Here is a 20112-nt window from a genome sequence, read left to right on the forward strand (position 1 = left end):
TACACAAGCCCTGAGAAAGCTGTTCTGACCGAGCAGTAATATCAGGGCTCTCTCAGCCTCACCTCCCTCACAGGGTGTCTGCTGTGGGGAGAGGAAGGGAAGGCAAATGTAAGCTGCTTTGAGACTCCTTCTGTTAGAAAAAAAGTGGCATATAAGGACCGCCTCACCTACCTCACATGGTGTCTGTTGTGGGGAGAGGGAAAAGATCAGTGAGCATATGTCCTTTGCTGTCCTTTGCTGAAGCAAGGAGCAGCAACCATTAAACCTCTCATCTCTCTCCATCTGCTGATGTGTGGCATGTAGTCACACATTGCTGGGATGCTCTAACAAATGCCTCAAACCATAGAGCTGGGGGGAGGAGGGTTTGCTAGAGTGTCCTGTGAGGTGTGAGATCACTTCCAGTTCTGACCGGAAGTGATGCCACAGCATCAGATGATGCCCCTCCCCCATAAGGTTGGCCAGCCTAATCCACACATTACCAATTGGCATATTTATACCATCACATGAGTCACATTCCTCAAATGAGTGGCAGGTGGGTTTCCCCTTCTGCATGAACGGAGTGCCGGTGCATCATTTACATCCCCAAAAAAACCAGCGGCTTGTCATTCAAAAGAGAAAATAGTACCGGGTAAGGTCTAAGCATGTGACCTTCCTTCGCTGCCATCAGTCAACAGCCCGTTAAACTTTTCCTGGTAGCACCGGATGTGGGCCAGCCTTTGAGGCTTTCATGTTAATCTCTCTCTCTTTTCTCATTTCAAGTTTCCTCTCCAAAACAGATCAACTTCCTCCATTCTCTGCTGATGCAGATCTGGTGAGGTTGGGGGCGGGAACAGAACCAGACAAGCCAGCTTGCTGGGGCCGCTCTGGGTAGCCGGGATGGACTCTTGGCAGGCGAGCACCAGATCCGCAAGCGGGTCTACCTAGCCCCTTTCGGGGCTCTGCTGAAACCTGGGTGAGTAGCAGCCACCGGACGCTGCTGGCGGGGGCAGCTGTGCTCCAGGCACCTGCCGCTGGGCAGAGAAGCAGCTGTCACCATTGAGGGCATGACAGGAATCAAGGGGCAGAGAACAGCAGGAGAAATAAAGGTTGGGAAGAAGTAGAGCAGAAGAAGGAAGGAAGGAAAGGCTGAGGTACTTGGGTATGTTCAGCTTGGAGAAGAGGAGGCTGAGAGGGGACAGGGTGGCTCTCTTGAAGAACTTGAAAGGTTGTCAGAGGAGGCAGGAAAAGGTTCCTGTTGGCAGCAGAGGACAGTAATTGGTTTAAACTATGTGTAGAACATTACCGGCTAGGTATCAGTGGAAAAATGGTCACAGTCAGAGTAGTTAAGCAGTGGAATCGGCTTCCTAAGGAGGTGGTGAGCTCCCCCTCACTGGCGGTCTTCAAGCAGTGGCTGGACAGAGACTTCTCCTGGATGCTTGAGGCTGATCCTGCATTGAAAGGGAAGGCGAAAGGAAGTCACTTTGAGACTCCTTCGGGTAGAGAATAATGGCATATAAAAACCAACTCTTCTTCTTCTTCAGTAATATCAGGGCTCTCTCAGCCTCACCTCCCTCCCAGGGGGTCTGCTGTGGAGGGAGGAAAGAGAAGGCGATGGTATGCTGCTTTGAGACTCCTTCGGGTAGAGGAAAGCGGCATATAAGAACCAACTCTTCGTCTTCAGTAGTATCAGATCTCCGCTTCACCTCCCGCACAGGTTGTCTGTCGTGGGGAGAGGAAAGGCAAGACGATTGGAAGCCACTTTAAGACTCCTTCAGGCGGTGACAAGCAGGGTATAAAAACCAACTCTTCTTCTTCTTCTTCTTTATGTGCCCTCCTTTCAGAACAGCCAAGGTAACTGAAAAAGGAGAAAGAATGGGCAAAGGATCAAGAAAATCCGTGGCTCTGAGGTTCAGATGAAGTGTATTTCCACTTAGAGGCTGAGAAGAAGCCGTTCCTTGGTTTTCAGAAGGTGGGCAAGCTCTCTTGTTAGTTGATTTTTTAAAAAAGGTATCTGGTTTGCCATTAAGTTCCCCTGGTAATTTCTTTCACTCTGCCTGCCTTTCTGCTAGCTATGGAGTGTCCTTCACCGCGGCTGAGCCCATCCTCTTGGGAGCGCCAACAAGCATGGGCCAACCAGTACCGTACACGACCCAGGATGGTGATAGAAGAGGAGGAGGCCGGTGGTCCCCAGGAGATGCCTAAGCTGCAGTCCTCTTTGGAAGATGTGTTCTTGAAAGGTGAGGAGGTGCCTAGAAGTGCGTTGTGGCACACCTGTCCAGGTCTGTGGCACACCTGTGGCACACCTGTCCAGAAGGTGAACAAGTTATGAATACCAAGATCTAAAGAAGGTAGATTTCGAACAAATATATCCTTATTTGTAATGTGAGATAAATAATTGATCCTTTTTATAAAAGAAGCTGGGCGCATCTGAAGCAGTGGTGAGTATGTAGAGAAGAAGCACCAGGTAAAATGGAATATGTAGCAACGATGAAAATAATAATATCGCCGTGAAATATATTATAAAATTAGAAATTTAAATGTGAAAGGTCAGAAGTAAGATATTTTATTCTGATACTCTAACATAGGCTTGGGGTCGTGGTTAGGGGCGAGGACTTCTAATCTGGCGAGCCGGGTTTGATTCCTCGCTCCCCCACATGCAGCCAGCTGGGTGACCTTGGGCTCGCCACAGCACTGAAAAAGCTGTTCTGACCAAGTAGTAATCTCAGGACTCTCTCAGCCTCACCTCCCTCACAGGGTGTCTGTGGTGGGGAGAGGAAAGGGAAGGCAAATGTAAGCCCCTTTAGACTCCTTTGGGCAGATAAAAGCAGCATATAAGAACCAACTCTTCTTCAGTAATACCAGGGCTCTCTCAGCCTCACCTCCCTCACAGGGTGTCTGTTGTGGGGAGAGGAAAGGGAAGGTGATTGGAAGCCCCTTTAGACTCCTTTGGGTAGATAGAAGTGGCATATAAGAACCAACTCTTCTTCTTTTTCAGTAATATCAAGGCTCTCTCAGCCTCACCTCCCTCACAGGGTGTCTGTTGTGGGGAGAGGAAGAGATGGTGACTGTAAGCCACTTTGAGTCTCCTTTGGGTAGAGAAAAGTGGCATATAAGAACCAACTCTTCTTCTTTTTCAGTAATATCAAGGCTCTCTCAGCCTCCCCTCCCTCACAGGGTGTCTGTTGTGGGGAGAGGAAAGGGAAGGCAAATGAAAGCCCCTTTAGACTCCTTCAGGTAGAGAAAAGTGGCATATAAGAACCAACTTTCTTTTTCTTCCTCCTCCTCCTTAACCAGGGTTTCCTGAATGGGCAAGAGTTAATAAATTTTAATACATTATCAGGCGATATGACCAGATATGGTCATGCTGACCCCCTAAAATGGCCAATGATAGGCCTGGAGGGTGTGAGAAGGGGAGAGGCCCTGAGTGGGCATGTTGACAGTGATGCTTCCCTACCTATTCTGCATGATTGCTCTACCTCTGGAGTTTCTCCAAGCCTGAAGAATGTTTCAGGGGGTTCTCAATGATAAAAAAAACATTGAGAAAGGCTAATCTAACAGCTAGGCCACAATGACTCTTGTATAATGGTAGGTAGAAGGGGTATGTATTCTTAAAGCAGCCTTTCTCCACTTTTTTACCATTGAGAAACCCCTGAAATATTATTCAGGCTTTGAGAAACCCCAGCAGTTGTGCGATACTGCAGAATATGGTTGGGAAGCAGAGCTGTGGACATGCCCACCTGATGCCCCTCCCTTTCCCAGGCCCATCACGGGCCTGGATATTGTCACATTACCCAAAATACACAAAATTAATGTCCACCCATTTAGGAAAACCTTTCAGGGCCATCAAGAAACCCCTGGGCTTTATGAAATCCTAATTAAGATAGCCTGGCTTAACCCAAAGATTTTCCGCTAGAGTTTTGCCTCCCATTCACTTTTTCTTAGTTAACTGGCTGAAGAGATTTCAGAAATTCCAGCTCAGGGCATGGGAGGACCAGCCAGGGAAGGGCGAGAGTAGAAAAACAGAGGTCAGGAAGGAAAAGGCAGGTTGTCGCAGGGTATTGTGGGATAACCCAAAAAGTTCAGATTCATAAATGTCAAAATACCTGAGAAGGAGCAGCAGTGGACACATGCATCTCTTGTTTCAAACAGGAAATTCATCCAGTACGATTGAAAACTGGCTGGACCAATGCAGGTAAGGCGATGTGCGTGAGGAATTGGTTAGAAGCAGCGTTTCGCAATTATGGGATGAGACCTTCATCGAGGCTGTCCTTGAGATCCCCACTTGGTGTAGCGGTTAAGAGTGGAGGCCTCTAATCTGGTGAAAAAAGGTTTGATTCCCCAGTCCTCCCTCATATGCTGCTGGCCGGGTGACCTTGGCTAGTCACATTTCTCTCAGAGCTCTCTGAGTCCCAATTAACTCACAGGGTGTCTGTCGTGGGGAGAGGAAAGTGATTACAAGCCCCTTTAATACACATGAGGCCTGCTGGATAACCTTGGGCCAGTTACAGTTCTCTCAGAGCTCTCTCAGCCCCATCTACCTCATAGGGTATCTATTGTGAGGAGAGGAAGGGTAGGCAATTTGAGATTCCTTCAGATAATAAAAAGCAGGGTACAAAAACCCAGCTCTTCTTTAAAATGCAAGTAGGCAAGGGGAATCTACCCATATGTTAAAAGTTTCCTTAGACATGAATGTATCTTTTAAGAAATCAGACCCTTGGTTTATCAAGGTCAATATTTTCTATTCAGACTGTCAGCAGGCAGAGGACACACAAGGGACTCTGCTGGATCAGACCTGTGCTTCATCTAGTTACTATCAAGGAGTTCAGCCTCCTCTTCTCCTACTTATCCCTCATAGCCTGAATTGTGCTGTCTGCAGGGCTAGTCAACCTGTGGTGCTCCAGATGTTCATGGACTACAATTCGCACAAGCCCCTGCCAGCATTTGCTGGCAGGGGCTCGTGGGAATTGTAGTCCATGGACATCTGGAGCACCACAGGTTGACTACCCCTGCTGTACATCACCTCAGTACCATAGTTGGGAAACTCTGCTCTAGCCACTAAAAGAACATTCACAACGGAGACTGTAGGGATTAGACACCAAGATGCAAAGCCATTTTTTTAAAAAGAGATATGAATGGTTTGCAAGAACCTGAACGCTATCGCAGCATCTGGTGAACATATCCAACTCAGGGCTGTTTCCCCACATTTACCGAAAGATGCACAAGCACTAAAAATAAGGCAGGAAATGCGCCACGGCATATCCTCCCCGCCTGTTTCCCTGCGTCCTGGTGATCGGCAGCAAGCACAACGGACTCTGAGTGGAAGTTCAGCAGTTTCCAAAATTGCAGTTGGACAGGGCATGGGGTGGAGGAGGATGCAAGGCAGGCAAATGCCTGACCTCTTTCTGAGACGGTGATCTTAAGAGTATTTTTCCGGGGACGAAATAAATGCAATAAATAAATAATAAAACTCCTCCTGAATAAAACAGAGCTCACTTCTTAAGGAGACCGGTTTAATGATTGCTCTGCAGATTAAGGCATTGGGCGTGACTGAGGTTGCCAACTGCCTGGAGAGGGTGGAAATGACTTTAACAGAGAGTGCCAGCAATGTGATTTGCCTCCACACCATGAACAGCGTCACCTGCCCATTTCCATACCTGAAACTCCTATTAAAGAGACAGAACAGCCCCTGCGCCTCCAGGCCAGTTGGCAACCCGTTTAAATCAGCAGGGAGTTATGCCTGACAAATCTGATGTAATATTGAATCAGCCTCTAGGGGGAGCAAAACAATAGCAGAATGGAAAACCCCTTGGAAGAAAGAGGAACTTGCAAGTGAGGAAAATGAAAACTCAGAACAGGGAGGTTGGGAAGATTCCTGGGATAATCCCCAGGATGCTTGGGTGAAGCAGAATTACTGCATCCATTCTTCTAGTGCATAAAGGATTTCAGTGCTGCATGCAAACAAAATAAGGGGGGAGTTGTCAGCATGGAATGAAACTCACATGAGATGGATAGAGAGGAGAGAGAGAGACAGAGACAGAGACAGAGACAGAGAGACAGACAGACAGAGAGAGAGGCATTACCCCCCTTTAATGCTTTCAACAGTCTCTGGAAGCCTAACATTACAATGGCAACTGAGACTCATGGATTTTCTGCAAATTGCCTAGCTTAAGAAACTCTTGGAATTGATCCACTTGGAGGACAGAGTGCTCTCAGCCCTGGCCCCACTCTGGTGGAATGAGCTCCCGGAAAAGCTAAGGGCCCTGACGGAATTCTCTGGGTTCTGCAAGGCCTGCAACACAGAGCTCTTCCACCAGGCATTTATCATAGAATCATATAATCATAGAGTTGGAAGGGGCCATACAGGCCATCTAGTCCAACCCTCTGCTCAATGCAGGATCAGCCCAAAGCATCCTAAAGCATCCAAGAAAAGTGTGTATCCAACCTTTGCTTGAAGACTGCCAGTGAGGGGGAGCTCACCACCTCCTTAGGCAGCCTATTCCACTGCTAAACTACTCTGACTGAAAAATTTTTTCCTGATATCTAGCCTATATCGTTGTCCTTGAAGTTTAAACCCATTACTGCGTGTCCTCTCCTGTGCAGCCAATGGGAACAGCATCCTGCCCTCCTCCAAGTGACAACCATTCAAATACTTAAAGAGGGCTATCATGTCCCCTCTCAACCTCCTTTTCTCCAGGCTGAACATTCCCAAGTCCCTCAACCTACCTTCATAGGGCTTGGTCCCTTGGCTCCAGATCACCCTCGTTGCTCTCCTCTGTACCCTTTCGGTTTTATCTACGTCCTTCTTTGGTTGAGGCCGGGCTGATGATTTGGAGTTACCATCTGTGGATCCCACCCATCTTGCTTTGACATTCTGCTTGGATACCAGCATAGGCACTGGGGGCCCACCGGCAAGGCTGAGTACTAAGGGCTTTTTTTAGGAGGATGGAGACTTGGACCCCCCAGCCTATCACAAGTGATGTTACACCCAGATTTAGAAAAGTGCCCTTTAAAAAAATTGTAGCTGCAGAATAAATACACCAGAGGAAAAAGTATGGTGTGTAAGGCAGGGACAGAATCTGAAGTCAAATTTAAAAGTCTAACAGCACGGAAAATCTGCAGTAAGATGTGCGTAAGTAATGGGCCAAAGTTTGAGTCCAGTGTCACCTTTTAAGACCCTTTAAGACCCATTAAATTCAAACTTTATCATATCATTCATTGCTTTTCTGTTCTGCCCCACTAGAAGGAGCACTTCTGCAATCAAAGATGAACTAGGCCTATTCAGATAGATTCAAGTGGGTAGCTGTGTTGGTCTGAAGCAGCTCAACAAAACAAAATCAGAGTCCAGTGGCACCTTTAAGACCAGCAAAGATTTATTCAAGGTGTGAGCTTTCGAGTGCAAGCACTCTTTCTCACACTATAAACTGACCGTCATGATGGTGGGACTCTGATTTTGTTTTGTTAGGCCTATGCAGGTCAGATTGTCTGGACGTATACAGTTGTATGATGCAACCAGTCAGGAATTTACTGCTTTCCCCTCTCTCCTCACAAAACAGACTCCCAAACACTTGATCCAGTTCTTTCCTAGTAGTCTGTCGGCATGAACAAACATCGCTGTCTTACAATGACCCCCTCCCTGCAAATGCTCTGGACCTGTTTGTATTGTTGCACGGTTGTATTGTCTGTATTATTTATACTGTTACATTGTTATACGGTTGCAACCATTAGTTTAGTATTGTAGAGTTATTCACGTGTTTATAGATTGTTTTATGTATTGTTGTTTGTTCTTCTGTAAACCGCCCTGAGCCCTCGGGGAGGGTGGGATATAAATAAATAAATAAATAAATAAATAAATAAATAAATAAATAAATAAATAAATAAATAAATAAATAAATAAATAAATAAAGAATGAATGAATGAATGAATGAATGAATGAATGAATGAATGAATGAATGAGACCTGAATTCAAATTTCATAACAAAGTTTGTGTCCAGTCACAGTGCCTTTAAGACCAACAAAACTGCATTCTTGGGCTAAGCTTCAGTCTCACATGGAAACCCACCTTCAGTTTCATAGACAAGGGTACATTATTTTGAAATAGCATTTAGATAAGTGGAAGTTCATTTCCCCCACATATCAGCAGTGCTGAGATTCATCACTGGCTGACTTTGAAAATAGGCCAGAAAGATGATGAAGCATGGAAGTCCTTGGTTATGACTTCATATTTGTACACTGTTTCTGTTTTCTTTTAATGCGGGGGAGGTAGGATGAGAAATATTTCAAGGAATGTGCATAATATTCACATGCTGGTTAAAATATACGTGTGTGTTTGCGGGGGACGGACGTTTGTGCCGTGATCTTTCTTGGTGTTGACAATCCCAGACTGTGCTGGGGCACACAAACAAACCAACCAACCAACAAACACTGGGTTCTTTCATATGCTCTGAAAAATGTGCTCTTTTTTTTCCTTCTTGGAAAATAAAACTTGCATTGTGATATTGTTTGATTCTCTCTTTACATCCATTCTTTGTATCACTCACTTCTCTCTGTCTTCACGCAGCTGTTTCTTTTCTGAATAAAACTTTTTTATTCTTTAAGCAGCCAGTGCTTTGCATTTTCAAACTCTGCTAATACTTCAGGCCCTGCCGGGAGGCTGGGAAACTGGTCTGGAAGGTTCTTATGATTTCTTAAGTCAGTGAGTAACATGGAAACAGTGGAAAAGGCAACGGTAAAAGTTTAAGGCAAATCAGGTTCAGGGCAGGGTCAGCTAGGCCTCCTATCTCAGATGGTGCCTGCCATGTCCCTGCCCCCCTAGACGCCCAGGCCTGGCACCGCTACAGGGCAGTCAAGGAGGGTTGACCAAAAAAGCCTCCCCTCCAAACTCAATTGCAGAGGCTTGTTGGGCTTTTCCTAATTTTGATGCCATTTCTGGGAAGACTTTGCCATTTACGGTCACCCCATGGCCCTCAAATGAGCAAGGGGGCCTCTGCTGTGTGATGTCACAGCCTGATCTCACTCTAGGACTCGTGTGTCTCCCAGGCTCTGTGGTAGACTCTATGGTAGTCCAACCTTCCTTCAGGAGAATTGATCACTGTAATCTGGAAATCAGTAATTCTGGGAGAACTCCAGGCCTCCCCTTGAGGTGGGTTATGGTACTCCTTGGCTTGCTGCTCAACTACAACCCCCAGGGGGGAAAAGAATAGCTGTAAAACGTATTTATGTCTCTAGTGTGGACATGGCCTTCAAATCTAGGAAGATGCCTATGGTAGAAGGTGACAGTTGATGGATTTAGGGGAGGAACCATGGCTCTGGCGTAGAGCGTCTGCCTTGAATGTAGAAGGTCCCAATTCAATCTCTGGCATCTCCAGTTAAAAAGACTAGGCAGAGGGTGATACAAAAGACATCTGCCTGGGATCCTGGAGAGCTGCTGCCAGTCTGAGTAGACAATACTGACCTTGATAGACCAGTGTTTTGATTCACTATAAGACAGTTTCCTGTACTCTGGTCCATTGAGGCTGGTAAAGGTCAGCTTGGCGTCGTGGTTAAGAGCAGTGGCTTCTAAACAGGAGTGCCAGGATGGATTCCCTGTTTCTCTACATGCAGCCACCTGGGTGACCTTGGGCCAGTCACTGTCCTGTTAGAGCTGTTCTCACAGGGCAATTTTTCTCAGAGCTCTCTGAACCTCACCTACCTCATAGAGTGTCTGTTGTGTGGAGAGGAAGGGAAGTCAAGCTGCTTTGAGGCTTGTTCAGGGAGGGAAAAGTGAGGTATAAAACCCAGCTCTTCTTCTTCTTCTTCTTCTTCTTCTTCTTCTTCTTCTTCTTCTTCTTCTTCTTCTTCTTCTTCTTCTTCTTCTTCTTCTTCTTCTTCTTCTTCTTCTCCTCCTCCTCCTCCTCCTCCTCCTCCTCCTCCTCCTCCTCCTCCTCCTCAAAGCCCTGGGGACTTCATTTTGAGATCAGGCTTTGCTGAGTGGGGTCGATGGCTGATAATGTTCCAGCTAAGATCAAACAGAACAAGGATTCATTTATTACCATGTTAACGGAGGTGCTTTTGATTCTGGTTTTTAGCTCTTCCAGGGACCCTTTCATGGACAGCCTCTCTGCTCAGGGCGCCTCAGGTAAGCACCTCCTGGAGTTTTGTGGTGGGATGCATCGATGGCCTGCGTTCCTTCAGCAGGGTGAATAGCAGCTTCCAGAAGCAGTGTTGCCAACATCAAGGTAGGAGCTGGAGATCTCTTGGGATGTCTCCTCACCTTCAGGGTGACAGAGATCAATTGATGGGGAGAAAGTGGCCACTTTGGCAAGTAGACTCCACGGCATCCTACTATGTTGAGGATTGTCCCCTCCCCAAACTCTGCCCTCTGTAAGGGCCAAGAGCCAGCTTGGTGTCGTTTTCAAGAGCGGCAGCCTGTAATCTGGGGAACAGGGAGAACACTCCTCCTCCACATGCAGCCAGCTGGGCAACCTTGGGGTTGTCATAGTCCTGTTAGAGCTGTTCTTGCAGAGCAGTTCTGTCAGAGCTCCCACATCCCCACCTATCTCCCAGAGTGCCTGTTGTGGGGAGAGGAAGGGAAGCCGCTTTGAGACTCCTTCAGGTAGTAAAACTCGAGATATATAAACCTACTCCTCTTCTTCCAACCCCATCCTTTCCAGGAGCTGACAACCTTGCCCTGAAGCCATTTCTGATCAGGGAACAAACAAATCAGGGGACATACATAATCCTCACATGTTATGCTCTCAATTTGAATCCCCCGGTATGCCTGTTTCCTCCTGCTTGAATTGACCCCCTGTCCAACTTTTGAGTGATTCTGGATGGTTGTCTTGCAGGACCTTGTAGCAACAGAACCAGCTTTGAAGATGACCTTACTCTGGGAGCAGAAGGTAATTGGTGTAATCTTTCTGGGTCCACAGATTAAAACATGAGGAATGCCTTGCAAACAGTTTAGGGGGGTGGTAAAGAACGGAGCTTTGGCCTTAGAAGGTTTGCATTCGAGTGCAGAGGTCCTTATCCAAAGTTTGTCCCATCCCATGGGCTTCAGAGGGATTGGGTGAATCTCTTACTCACAAGAATCATTCCTCTCTTTCCAGCCATACTGCTACTGGACAAAGACACAGCCGAGTCCAGGTGAGCAACAGGAGCCAAAATGTTCAGCTTTGCTCTGAAATCCAGCAACGTTTCACAGGTGATATCTGAAAGGCTTTCTGTTTGACACTGGAATTTAGATTCTGAAGAATGCCTTTTGACAAAAACAAGAAGGGTACATTTCATAGACAATGGTACATATCCTGCTGCCCATTTCGAATTGGCATTATGTTTGTGGAAGTCTTCCTTCCTTCCTTCCTTCCTTCCTTCCTTCCTTCCTTCCTTCCTTCCTTCCTTCCTTCCTTCCTTCCTTCCTTCCTTCCTTCCTTCCTTCCCACTCCACTTCCAATCTCCTTCCTTCCTTCCTTCCTTCCTTCCTTCCTTCCTTCCTTCCTTCCCTCCCTCCCTCCCTCCGGCTTTTCCACATTCTTATTTTCCTCACTTGTAATGTTTTGCGCCCTCTAGTGATCAATTTAATATTACAGTAATTTGTGTCTGGCAGATTTAGTTGTAGGGTTTTAAGCCATGGGGTCGCGATTAGTTGGACAGGACTTCGCAACTAACAACAACAACAAAGCCAGACATAACCCAGTATAATATCAGACTGACCACTTGGAACAGAACGCCTGGCCCAAGAAACAGGAACTTACATGTTAGGAAAAGGAGAAGGCAGAAAAACAGCTTTGGCTGTTCATTTCCACTGAAGAAGTCTTTATTAAAGAACAGGATGTTAATACTTTCATTTTAATTTTGAGTGGCCAAGCACGTAGCTGGAATAATCAAGTGATTTTTGTGTGTGTGAATGGGTGGGTGATTCAGGGGTCAAGGACATCAGTGACACATTGATGTCACTTCCAGCTAGAACCCAGGGTGATATAGACCAGTGGTCCCCAACCTTTTTATCACCGGGGACCACTCAACGCTTGACAATTTTACTGAGGCCCGGTGGGAGGGGGGGTAGTTTACTCCTCTACTCTCAACCACTGCCCTAACGCTCTCTGATCGCTATGGTAATGTTTAAACATCCCTTCAAAATAAGATACAGACACGCCACAACAATGAACATAAGGAACATTTTATTTTCATTGAAATTTTAACTCATGACAATGACAAATTAATGGGAACCCTGAGCTTGTTTCTCTGCAATGAGATAGTCCCATCTGGGAGTGATGGGAGACAATGACACCCGAAGTGTGTTGTAAAGGGCCGGGGGGGATGAAGTAAAGGGCTGGGGGGGGGGAGGCATCCTTCGCGGCCCACCTCCAATTAGTCGACGGACCACATGTGGTCCGAAGCCCATAGGTTGGGGATCGCTAATATAGACGATCTAGGATTTCAGCCTATCTCTGTGATAAAAACCATAGATCGGCAAGGTTCCTAGAATGTCACTAACATCCTCCCTGCCATTGCTTCCCTGCTATCCAACTGGGCACTGGTGGGAATGGTGGAGTGTCTGTGGGAGTCTGCCCACTAATACCTGGCAAGTAGTGAGCCAAGTTTCAACAGAGGTGTGTTTATCAGTTGCAATGATGATGTAAGCTGCCTTAGAAATAGTTCATGGAGAATGCAGTAGAGAAAGTTTCTAAGAAACAAAATGAAAGAAAATGTCAATCTCAAAAGAAGAATTCTCTCCAGCTACCTCCCCACAATAACTGTAGCAGCTACAGTCCAACAGAAATACCTTCAAGTCTTACTACTACTACTACTACTACTACTACTACTACTACTACTACTACTACTACTACTACTACTACTACTACTACTACTACTACTACTACTACTACTACTGCTACTGTCTTTGCTTTTTTGGCAGGACCCCCAAAGGTGCCTCCTGGTCTGATCTACAGCTCAATCTGGACCACAGCCTAACTTCTAGCGCTTTCTCTGTCAGCACCAACAAAACAAGTTCCAGGTAAGGATGGAGAAGATGTGTTGAGGGCTTGGGTGTGAAGCGCTACTCCTTGGGGGCCACCTGAGCCAGCAGTGGGGTTGTGGCCGTGCACAAGATATGGACTAAGAAGATGGGGGCTCTGGTTCTTGCTCCGCTCGGAAGCCAGTGGGAATGACCCTCTGCATATCACCCCTAGTCCCATCACACTTGCTACACTCATTGTCCTGCTATTGTGATTTGCCTGCCAATGTCATTCTGCATCTGAAATCACTCCTCTGTCCAAGATATAAGGGCGGATGGACCCCCCTCCTCATCTGGAGGAGTGAGCAATGACTCATGAAAGCTCCTACCTGCCATGAGTTTTGTTAGTCTTTGAGGTGCTCCTGGACTCTGGTTCTCTTCTACTGCTACTGCTCTTATCTGCTTTCTGATCTATTGTGAGGATTGTCACACCAGGGCTGCGTTTCCCACCACTCAGGGCACCTGTCACCCCACTGCAGGAGGCCTTAGAAGAAGAAGAAGAAGAAGAAGAGTTGGTTCTTATATGCCGCTTTTCCCTACCCGAATGAGGCTCAAAGTGGCTTACAGTCCCCTTCCCATTCCTCTCCCCACAACAGACACCCTGTGGGGCGGGTGAGGCTGAGAGAGCGCTGATATCACTGCCCGGTCAGAACAGTTTTATCAGTGCCGTGGCGAGCCCAAGGTCACCCAGCTGGCTGCATGTGGGGGAGCACAGAATCGAACCTGGCATGCCAGATTAGAAGTCCGCACTCTTAACCACGACACCAAACTGGCTCTTAGAAAGCTGGGCCAACATCATTTCCCTTGCTCCTTCCCTGAGCAAAAGGATTCATGTGGAAACTGTAGCACCTTGCCAGTGAGACATTATTTAGGAACATAGACCCAATGTAGGTTCACCCAAACCTAAAAAAATATCCAAAAATGACTTATTGGTATTTTTTTTTAAATTTCTAAGCCAAATACAGATTCCCTAATCTGTTCCGGCTACTGGTATAGCTGACAGCTGAAATGGCTTTTTTTGGTATTTATTCAGGCACATTCAGCATCTCTGCCACTGAAATGGCTGCCAGCCATTTAAACTTAACAGCTTGACCCAGCCTTGTTCAAGCTTTTTGAACACGGAGAAGCCTCTGAAAGAAGTGATGTCCACTGGCCACACCTCCCTGCCAAACCCCCTGGAAGTGACACGTCGCCAGAAGAAATGTCACTTCTTGGTCCCTCAAAGAAATTTGCATCAAATAATTTTTAAAAACATAAATCGTAATCTTCTAGCACAATTTATCTAAAAGTGAGAGCATTAGCACCCAAACATAAAAGCAGCAATTAAAAAAAAAAAACAAGTCATTACTGCCTTTTATTTTTTATTTGCAAATTAGAACTTTTAGACAGACACACACCAAATAGTTTGTGTTCAGATGAAACGATAATTTGAGGAAACAGATTATTTATTTGGGTTGGGATTGGGAGATCAAAAGAGGGCCAATGGCTGTTTTGTACATAACTTAGTAAGTAGTTTTAATGAAAAAAACATGCAGGGAAAAGAATCCGAAGGGCAAATCCAAAGTATGGATGGAACTGGTGCTCCTGTGTTTACACTCCCTTCTTCTCCTGCTAGTATCTCAGAAGTACTAGAGCAATGTGAGGTGGATGCAGAGACCGTCCTCTCCAACCTGGGCTTTATACAAGAGGAGACCTCAGCTACATCGTGGATCCCAGCTCGGTTCTTCGCCATTCCATCCCAGGCCCAAGGCATTGACGTCCAGGTGTTCTTAAGAGCCCAGGTTCAACGGCTGGAGATGGAGGATCCTTACCTGATGCTAGCAAGTAAGGGCCTTCATGATCCATCGATGCAGTGATGGAAGTGCTGTCAAACTGCTGCTGTTTATGGGCTGTTCAGAGTTGGGTTGCCATTGCACACCTCTGGTGTTCCTTGGTGTCTCCCATCCAAATATTGACCAGGTCTGCCCCTGCTTAGCTTCTGAGATCTGGTGAGATTGGGATAGGCTGGGCTATCGAGGTGAAAGTATCGATAGGCCTCGATAGCTGGAGAGATATTCAAATGGGAGGCATGCTTGACTCTCACTCCAAAACAGAGTCTGAGACTGACTAATTTTTAATATAATTTTTATTTCTTTATATATCGAGACTGACTATTGAAGTCCACCCAGAGAGCTTCACAACCAAGAGGGGATTTGAAACCACATCTCCTTGATTTTAGTCTAACCCTCTAACCATGCCAGCTCCCAAGGAACAGCAATTAAGAGTTGGGGGTGGGAGGAGGTCCTGTCCAGCAATACTTTATCCTTAGATTCTTCTAGGCACCACTGCTTTAGGATGCTTAGGGCTGATCCTGCGTTGAGCAGGGGGTTGGACTAGATGGCCTGTATGGCCCCTTCCAACTCTATGATTCTATGATTCTATGATTCACTGCCCCCTAATGGCAGAACCAAGACATTGCCAATGATAGAAAGGGAACAAAATGGGGCCTATATTACGGGTGCCTACACAGGCTCCATTGCAACGATTGGAGTCATTCCACTACACTTCTCCTAAGAAACGTAGGGTGGTGCACATAGCTCATGGCAGAGAACAGACCCCCATCTGATACACCACATTGTTTTGTATTTCCTTTTATACTTTCCACTTCCTTCTTGTAGGTCGGTTCCGGCAGGTCCAGACGCTGGCCTTAACAGCAGATGCTTTCTTCTGCCTTTACTCGTACGTATCGAAGACCCCTATCCAGAAGATTTCCCCTGCCCACCTGTTCACAGCCTTCCCGGAGACCCCTGATTCCCAGGACGTTTCTTCCAAGCAAGAGGCCGGCTCTCCTCTACAGCGCCTGAGGAAAGCCATTGCGAGAATGTGCTTGTACACTTTGCCTCGAGAAGAAGGGACCTCGGGGCCACCCCAGAAGCCACCCCAGATGAGCCGCCTGGAACAGATTGTCTGGGAAGTGATAGACCTGGTGCGCAAAAACAGATTCCCGCTTGACGCGGATAATGGAAAGGAAGAGGCTCTCACGATGTGTGGCGGAAGGCCTTTGCTCCAAAGCAGAATGAGAAGTGCCTCTTCTACGTTCACCACAGTGGAGACCACTCCCGTGGCTTCTTCTGGCTTCCATTTTGAAGCTCCTGGTCATCCTGGGGGAAAGAGGGAATTTCCGCACGCTCTTTCCTTGCCGGGTTTGGCACCTTGGCCTCCTCACTGCTCAGATGGCAGGAGTACGGAGGGGTCAGGCCACATTGGCTATCAAGAACAGTACTGTTATTGGAGACGTTCTCCAAAGAAGTCTTCTTCAGCAGAGGAGAGCAGTGAAGACTCAGAAGGGAACTGGTCCATAAGGAGAGGGCCTGCAGTTGGCAAGGATAACTGGACATCTTGATGGAGATACCAACTGGGAGCCGTCAACTGGAAGGTCCAGGTCTTGGCTTAGCCATGAACTTAGCGCATAGCGTTAGCTGTATTTACCACCTAGACTGAGCTCTGTGATATGGGGATATAGTAGCAGATACCTCCTTGAAAGGTCGTTTTGGGGATTATGGAGTGACGTCCACCTATTTGTTTCCTGGCAACTACTTCCTTCTCCCCTAAAGCATCTCTTCTCCTAAGCAATGAGCCAGTCCCGGCTTCTTCCCTGTCCTCATCTCTGAAGAACAGAAAACATTCATGCAGAGAAATTAGCTAGCATAGGAGGTTATGTAAGAATTTCCTTCTTTGAACTTCAAGGAAGGAATGATGGATAATACTTAGAAATAGTTTCCTTATGGTGTATATATACTGCCTTTGGGGCAAGCCTACTGTTTTCGTTGTTCCTTGAAAATAAATGCATTTTTTAAAAAAAGACCCTCACTTGCCCTTATTTTCCATTATTGATACCATCACGTCACCAAGATTAGTTGTACGTGTGGGTTTTGATGGACAACTAATGATTTCACAGCTTCAGACATAGGAGCACAATATTATTTAATTTATTTTATTGTCACTGAGGGGACGGGCTTACCCTTATGTTTGGGAGGTAAAAGGTAAAGGTAAAGGTATCCCCTGTGCAAGCACCAAGTCATGTCTGAACCTTGGGGTGATGCCCTCTAGCGTTTTCATGACAGACTCAATACGGGGTGGTTTGCCAGTGCCTTCCCCAGTCATTACCGTTTACCCCCCAGCAGCAAGCTGGGTACTCATTTTACTGACCTCGGAAGGATGGAAGGCTGAGTCAACCTTGAGCCGGCTGCTGGGATTGAACTCCCAGCCTCATGGGCAAAGCTTTCAGATGGCTGCCTTACCACTCTGCGCCACAAGAGGCTCATATGTAGTAGTTGTTTGGGAACAAGTCCAGAATTTGAGAGGATTGTATAAAAGACGGCATTTCCATGGTGGAAGCCTTTGCCGGTGGGAATTCTAGTCCCCACCACAATCCCATGTTCTCACCTCCGAATAGTAAAAGTTGACACCAGGCAAGGACTAGCCTAGGTGCCTTATTCCAACCTCAAGGTGGATTTGTGTGAGAATTGTGTACACAAATATTGCCCATGACCGCTAACATTGACTCGTTGGATACAGACCCTTGTTCATTAAGGCAATATGAACTTCAAAAAGGACGTGGACAAAATCGAGAGAGTGCAGAAGAGAATGACCAGGAAGATCTGGGGCCTGGAGATCAAGCCCTATGAGGAAACACCAAGGGGAATGTTCAGCCTGGAGAAGAGGAGGCTGAGAGGGGACATCCTTAAGTATTTGAAAGGTTGTCACTTGGAGGAGGGCAGGGGAAAGGTTCTGATGGCAGCAGAGGAGAGGACCTGCAGTCATGGGTCTAAATGACATGTAGAACGGTACTGGCTAGATATCAGGAAAAAAATTTTCACAGACAGAGTAGTTCAGCAGTGGAATGGGCTGCCTAAGGAGGTGGTGCGCTCCCCCTCACAGGCGGTCTTCAAGCAGTGGCTGGTCAGACATCATGGATGCTTTAGGCTGATCCTGCACTGAACAGGGGGTTGGACTAGATGTCCTGTTTTTCTTAACTCGGAGCTGACAACCCAGCCTAGATAGCATTCTTTACTTGGGGGGGGGGATCTAACTTCCTTCCCCAAAGAGCCTGCTTGGTGTAGCGGTTAGGAGTGCGAACTTCTAATCTGGCAAGCGGGGTTCGATTCCCGGCTCCTCCACATGCAGCTAGCTGGGTGACCTTGGGCTCGCCACAGCACTGAGAAAGCTGTTCTGACCCAGCAGTAAAGTCAGGGCTCCCTCAGCCTCACCTACCCTACAGGGGGTCTGTTGTGGGGTGAGGAAAGCTGCTTTGAGACCCTTGGTACAGAAAAGCGGCATATAAAAACCAACTCTTTTTTCTTCTTTTAACTTTTTCTCATTTTCCTGCAAACCTGAGGATTCCAAGTTCACTCTGTGCCTGTATGCTGGGAAGGGCCCTGGCTCAGTGGCAGAGCATCTGCCTGACATGCAGGAGGTCCCAGGTTCAGTTCCTGGCATTTCCATTTAAAGGGATAGTAAGTGATGGGAAGGACCTCAGCCTATGCCTCTGGAGACCCACTGCCAGTATTTGTAGAAGACTCTGATGTTGGAAGACCAATGAACTATTTCAGGAAGTTTCATGAGTAGATGACATATGCATGTTGTTCTGGGAGTATCCAAAGTCAGCTATTCTGCTAAGCCTGGGGCAGAGAATTCAAAACTGACCATGATGACACCCTTTCCAACCAGACTTGATCTTTCAGGAGCTCTGACATGGAGCAATGGGTAGGTTTCAAGCCCATTACACAAAATACAGAAGGAAAACAACAATGGCTCAGGCTTTTTGTTTTGTTTTGCTGGAGTGAAAATTTGCTTTATTGCTATTATCCTTCAGATTTACTCCCTCGCACAAACAATGGCAAGTTTTGAAGCTGGGCAGAACATTCTGGGACTCTGCTTGACTATTTCAGCCACCAGAGAATCCACCAAAGTCGCCAGAATGGCCAGAATGATGGCCTGTGGTGAACATCATCTGTATCTGCAGAGAGAGAAAGATTGCCAAGGTCAGCCATGTTTGGAGGTACAGGTTTTCCCCAGTCTTCTGTGAAATCGGCTGTTTTGACTCCTGCCATTCCAAAGCTAGCCTCCTAGAATTTCCTCAGCAGTGCAGAAACGGACAAGAAGAATATCGTCCAGGGGGCATTGGAGGAGAGGTGTATTTAGCATAGTTAGGATAGGAACTTCCTGACATTTTTCATATGATCTCCTCCAGTATCCTGACTAGCTATATAGGAAATTTCCTCCTCCTTTCAGCGTACTTCCTCCCTGCTTGCCTCCAGAACAACAGAAAGAATGAATGCGGAACAGTTAGATAGTCAGGACTCTCTCTCTCTCTCTCTCTCTCTCTCTCTCTCTCTCATTCCCCTCTCTTTCTATATATCCTGTTCGGCTCTTCTTTGTACATTGAATCTCTGCTGGCGGATACAGACAGGTCCCTTCCTTTCAAAGAGCTGGCATTGTCCTCGAGGCCTGGCATTTCAACCAATAATCCCATTATCCACAAAAAAATCTGCACAACCAGTTCCATATGACTGTCATCTCCACAGGTAGCTGTTTCGTGGCACTTGTGCCAAAAAGCTCATCCCTCTTCTATCCCATGGAGTTGAACTGGACTTCCCCCAGATAAACATGCATAGGACTATAGGTTCAGACAAATCTAAGCTCGGTTCGAAGACGGCAGGCACTTTCTTTTTATCTCAATGAAAAGGCTGGGAAATTGCTCTGTGTTCAAACCAAAAGGTAAATGTCCAAGGGGAAGTGGTTGGAGCCAGGGACTCTAGCTTTGATCCTGCTCTTCTAGTTGCAGACTCTGGTAGGAAACCATAAAAAAGACAGAGTATGTTTCTCTTTTTGGTTTTGTCGCTTCCGTATTTCATGTGTCTAAAGACTAGAGATTTGGTGTAACATTTTGTGTGCTGTTCTAGAGAAGGCCTTCACTTGACCCAATAGGAGGAGATTGGGAGCCGGGGAACGGACATTTTTGATGTTGCTTTGACACCACGACATCACTTCTGGTGAGACGTAGAAACAATGTCAATCAACTGAGGCAAGGCCCTTGCATTTAACCACACCTGTATAGTTAAATCCATGAGTGTTATCTGCTAGAGCAGGGGTAGTCAACC

General features: G+C 46.7%; 1 protein-coding gene across 2 annotated transcripts; it reads left to right on the top strand.

The window, feature by feature from the left end:
* The first annotated feature begins 809 nt into the window (after positions 1-809).
* Positions 810-16789, top strand: TESPA1 (thymocyte expressed, positive selection associated 1). 2 transcript variants are annotated; one of them, XM_077329275.1, is made up of 10 exons: positions 810-952; positions 1821-1948; positions 2049-2216; positions 4129-4171; positions 10044-10093; positions 10803-10856; positions 11064-11100; positions 12872-12970; positions 14586-14794; positions 15628-16789. In XM_077329275.1, exons 3-10 carry the CDS (start codon positions 2051-2053, stop codon positions 16350-16352), a joined length of 1383 nt encoding a protein of 460 aa, XP_077185390.1. In that variant the 5' UTR covers positions 810-952; positions 1821-1948; positions 2049-2050; the 3' UTR covers positions 16353-16789. The 2 variants fall into 2 exon arrangements, with proteins under 2 accessions (XP_077185390.1, XP_077185391.1); XM_077329276.1 differs by having other exon boundaries at positions 827-952; positions 1826-1948.
* Positions 16790-20112: the final 3323 nt, after the last annotated feature.

This window comes from Paroedura picta, chromosome 3 (assembly GCF_049243985.1).
Source record: "Paroedura picta isolate Pp20150507F chromosome 3, Ppicta_v3.0, whole genome shotgun sequence".
NCBI classification, from domain to species: Eukaryota; Metazoa; Chordata; class Lepidosauria; order Squamata; family Gekkonidae; genus Paroedura; species Paroedura picta.